General features: G+C 43.6%; 1 protein-coding gene across 1 annotated transcript in view; it reads right to left on the reverse strand.

Annotated features, from left to right (window-relative positions):
• The window catches only part of GUCY1A3 (guanylate cyclase 1 soluble subunit alpha), a 50,534-nt gene extending 47,863 nt beyond the window's left edge, over nucleotides 1-2,671 (reverse strand). The window contains exons 1-2 of the mRNA XM_018559716.1: nucleotides 2,609-2,671; nucleotides 2,292-2,561 (exon numbers count right to left, since the gene is read on the reverse strand). Coding sequence (XP_018415218.1) covers nucleotides 2,292-2,546 — 255 coding nt within the window. The 5' untranslated portion in view covers nucleotides 2,547-2,561; nucleotides 2,609-2,671. The remainder of the gene's footprint in view (nucleotides 1-2,291; nucleotides 2,562-2,608) is intronic.
• Nucleotides 2,672-4,537: the final 1,866 nt, after the last annotated feature.

The raw sequence follows: 4,537 nt of genomic DNA on the forward strand, positions 1-4,537 counted from the left end.
CACGGTTTATTGTTTTTCCACTAAACTAAAATAAAAGTAAACAGTTATTTACGTTTTTACTCTACTAACAGGTGCTACTATCCTCTTACTATTCCATGTTCATTGTTAGCAGCACATTTGACGAGATGAAATTCTCCTGAAACATATTTATTAAATACCGAGAGTATACAGTAGATGATAACTTGATAGCTGATCATATGAGCCAATAACTCAGATATTAAAAACATTTCATGCTCATTTCTCCGGTTGATAATGTCATGCAAAACCCGCTAGCTTCTAAAAAAAAGTAAAATACAACACATTTTTATATGCATGTGAAACGTTGAATATATATTTCTTTACTAAGGCATTTTCTGAAAAAGTCTATTGCGGACAGTCGGATGGGCAGCCTTTGCGTGATCCCTATAATAATCGTTCCGCTTGTAAGACCATGTAATGGGCATTACTGCAACATTTCATCAGTTCTGGTTACCCGAGTGCCCCCTGTGTAATATGACTCTATACTAATGAGACGAGAGAAGTTATTTTTCACACCGACTGCTAGACAAACCATATGGATGAACACGGATGCAACCTAAAATTTGCGCACACATACATCTGTGTCTGCGACTCACTGGCCAGAACAAGATCACATTTAACATGACAAACTACATCAGGAAAAGGGTGTCAAGCAGGCAATAGGAAACATGGGTTACTAAGAACATCTGGTGTAAATATTCCAGCACAGAGTGTAATCATAGAAAGAATGCAGAAAGTATATTCCATTTATTTTAGAAGAGATGACTTTGAAGTAATTAATATTGCACCTGAACAGATCTGTACTTGTAGAAAGCAGCGTATATATAAACACACACGGTGCTGGCTGCTCAGCCATTTATCACACAAAAAAAATGCTAATTAAGAAAATGCAGCTCTGCACTATGACGTCAAAAATCACCCATGCCAATAAAAGTCCATCACTTATCGTGTCAGTGCTGGGCACCACTGTACATTGGATTGTGTATGCTGGGGGAAAACATCAGAAATAACCTCTTTCTCAATTTGGAGAGGACAAACACACCCAGACACATTAAAGAAGCTGCTATACATCACTTCCACCGAAGTGCTTATCTCCCTAATCATACACTGCTTTCCTGTGGATCAATGACAGATAATATAGCTATTGGCCATTATGTACAAACACGATCCAGGCAGAGAGAGAGCTAGACACAGTTTGAAGCTTGGCTAGATTGTCTATTTATACAGCAACAGCTGAGAAAGACTGTGATGTTGGCTGCTGGAATGTTTATTTCTTGATTTCACCAAACTGCCCGGGGTGTTAAAGTAGATGTAAACCCTAAACGCAATGACATTCGCTTTGCTAAATCGGTGAGTATCACAGACAACTGCCATTTTTTTTTTTTTTTACAGAAACTATATGTTTTCATCCTTTTGCTGCAGTGCTGTTGATCTCCGGCAGCTTCTTTGCAGACACTTCCTGTCTACGTGCATGGACTCCAGTAACGGTTGCATGGCATTTTTCAGGGTGGTAGTGACAACAGTGGACCATGCCTGCTTAATATGCATTAAAAAAAAACCCTATGGAAGATGCATGACAGGGTGAAACTGCTAGAGCACAATTGGAAAATAGGGAGTTTTATCCTCCTATAATATAACATGACCATGGATCTTCATGGCAGGATCACCGGGTATTACATAGTAGATAATGCAGGAAAAAGACTCCGGTCTATATATTGCAACCTATGTGTGTGTGCGTGCGTCGACATGTGTGTGCCAGTTTTTATTTGCATTCTTCCAATGAAAGCTGAAGATGTAATAAATATGATAGCTTACTTTTAATTGGCATTCAAATATAAAAGCTCATATGAGATTTTAGTGATTGGGTTTGCATCTGCTTTAATAGGGCTATTACCTCAGTGATTAAATCCCCATTCCCAGTATAATAATCTTTATATTATAGAACAATAATATAACATGCTGACAATATTCATACTCATTGCAGCATAAATATATGCCTCTTGTTGATCTCACAACCACTTTTTTTCTCCTTTACCCCAGAGTAGGCGAATATTAGTAGCTGGTTGGGAGCTTATTTCACAGCCTCCCTATACATCAGGAGAACTAATAAGGAAACATTGTATCTCAGGAAGCTGATTACTGTAATTATAGAAAACATGTCAGCTTTAACCCCTTGGCTCCCACAGCCCTGGGGGGAGGCTGAGAAGAATGGAATTGAGTGCAGTGGCAGGAAAGTGAGACAGATGCCGGTAATAAGTGCATTATTGTATTACCTCGGGGAAGATTAACTTGTGGATGCTTTCTGCTAAAGTGTGCAGGTAGACCCTGGTGCGGCTGCTCTTCCTCTGCGGAGCTTCTTCGACAGCTCCTCTGTGCCGCACACTGGACTCTGACACTTCGCTGCAGATCGGTGCTCCAGCCGCGGCGGTAGCCGCCACTTCGTCGTCCTCCGATCCCTGGCTCTGGGTCAGCATAGAGAAAGGACATTCTCCGGATAATTTCAAGTCTTTCAGCTTGGTGCAGAACATGTTGCTGTGCCTGTCAGCTCATGTGCTGAGCTCTCCCCTGATCTCCAGGTGCCCTGCGCTCCTCTGCAGTCCTAACAGGTCCAGGACATCATGATGGCAAGCGCTGGGAAGCGTTGGGAGGAATGCTCTGCTCTGCTGGAGTGTACAGGGGGGCGGAGAGCAGAGCAGACTTGGGGGAGGCTCATGCAGAATGAAGACGAGACCACCCTCCACTCCTGCTCTGGAACTTCATCTGCTGTCACATAGCATCCCCCTGCCTGTCATCTATCGCAAACAGCTGGATGGAGGGACCTGATGTCATTGCTCTGCACTCAAGGAAACCGGTCTGCTGTCTCTGGCAGTCATTGCTCAAAGTGCAAGCTCACCTTTGCAGCTAGAACCTGCATTAGACTACGTATAGGTCATTTAGTGATATATGCATAGAGTATATGACGCCCCAGTCACTAAAATCTCATACAAGATTGCTGATGGCATTTCAAAAGCCACTTTTAATATTTAAAGGGATAGTAAAGTGAAAAGGTTTTTAAACGATTTCAAATGCTGATTAAAGTGGCACTAAACTAAAATCTTAAAAATCCATTCAAGTGCCTTAACTATTACCAAAAATGTATCTTATTTGTGTATCACTCAGCTGTAGACCCTCAAATAATCTCTGAATTCATACTGACACTGTCCTTCCGTCTGGAGGGTGGCTACTTTTGTTCCCCATGGTCCATGTGTGTGTGTCGTAAAGTATCCACCGCTCCAAGCTTGCTCCTGTGATAGACTATGGGGGTTATTTACTAAAGAGCCGAAGGATGTAGCTGAACATTCGGCTAATCCTTCCGCTCGCTTCGGGTGCAGAAACCCTTTGGTTCAGCTGAACCGAAGGGCTGCTGTATGTGCTATTCTCAGTCGCGCGCACAGCAGCCAAAGGTAGCCGAAGTAATCAGCCGAGACGAACGCATATGCTTCGGCTCGGCTAAGCCGAACAAACAGCTGGAGCGGGGAGAATAGTCCGCCGAAGTGGACTGAGTCACTGCATCATGTAAAAAAACTAAACAAACAGTGTGGGGGTTCCTTCCCTAATTCATACCAGACCCTTTAGGTCTGGTAGGAATGTTAGGAGGGACCCCCAAATTAAAACAAAAAAAAAGCATGGGGTTCCCTTCCAAAGTCATACCAGATCCTTTAGGTCTGTTAGGGATTTAAAGGGGGACCCCAATGCCAAGCAAATGTAAAAAAAAGTGGGGCCCCTCCTAAAATTCCCAACCAGAGTCTTAATCCAGGCAGTGGCCTGGCAGAGCAGGAAAGAGGGGGGGTGAGCATGTTCCCCCATGCCCCATACCAGACCTCATGCCCTTGACATTGGGAGGGTGCTTTTGGAAGGGGGGAAAAGCACCTTGTCCCCATGCTGATGAGGACATGGGCCTTTTCCCCACAACTCTGGCCCAGTGGTTGTGAGGGTCTGCGGGCAGGGGGCTCATCTGCATCTGGGTGCCCAATTTTGTGAATGAGTAAGGGGTAGTTGTTACCCCTACTCATTCACCAAATAGTAAAGTAAATAGTAAATAAACATACAGCACTGAGACAAAGTCCTTTATTTGAACAAAAAACACAAGTCCGTTTTTGACAATCCCTTTATTCTTCAAAAAAAAATTGTACAAAGATGCAATCCAAAGGCCGCATACTGACAGGTTCGGGCTGAATACAAACAAATGGGCAGAGCGAGTCGTGACATCACAGCCTCTTCTACCCCGTGCTCCGGCGGTGTAACGGCCCATGACGTCTTCACGTTTATGCAGGTCCATTAGATGTTAGGACACCGAGGGTCCCACCACTGCCACAGGACTGAGGATCAGGTGAGTATATCTTCTGTATTTTCACCCCTAGACAAAACAGGCATTTAAAAAAAAACAAAACCTTGAGTTCTATTTTAAGGGCTCATTCACACTATTGCCATTGATCTGCATTGCTCAACGCAGGCTCAATGCTCAATGCACATAGGAGAG

The sequence above is a fragment of the Nanorana parkeri genome, unplaced genomic scaffold, assembly GCF_000935625.1.
Source record: "Nanorana parkeri isolate BGI_ZX_2015 unplaced genomic scaffold, ASM93562v1 scaffold413, whole genome shotgun sequence".
Lineage (NCBI taxonomy): Eukaryota > Metazoa > Chordata > Amphibia > Anura > Dicroglossidae > Nanorana > Nanorana parkeri.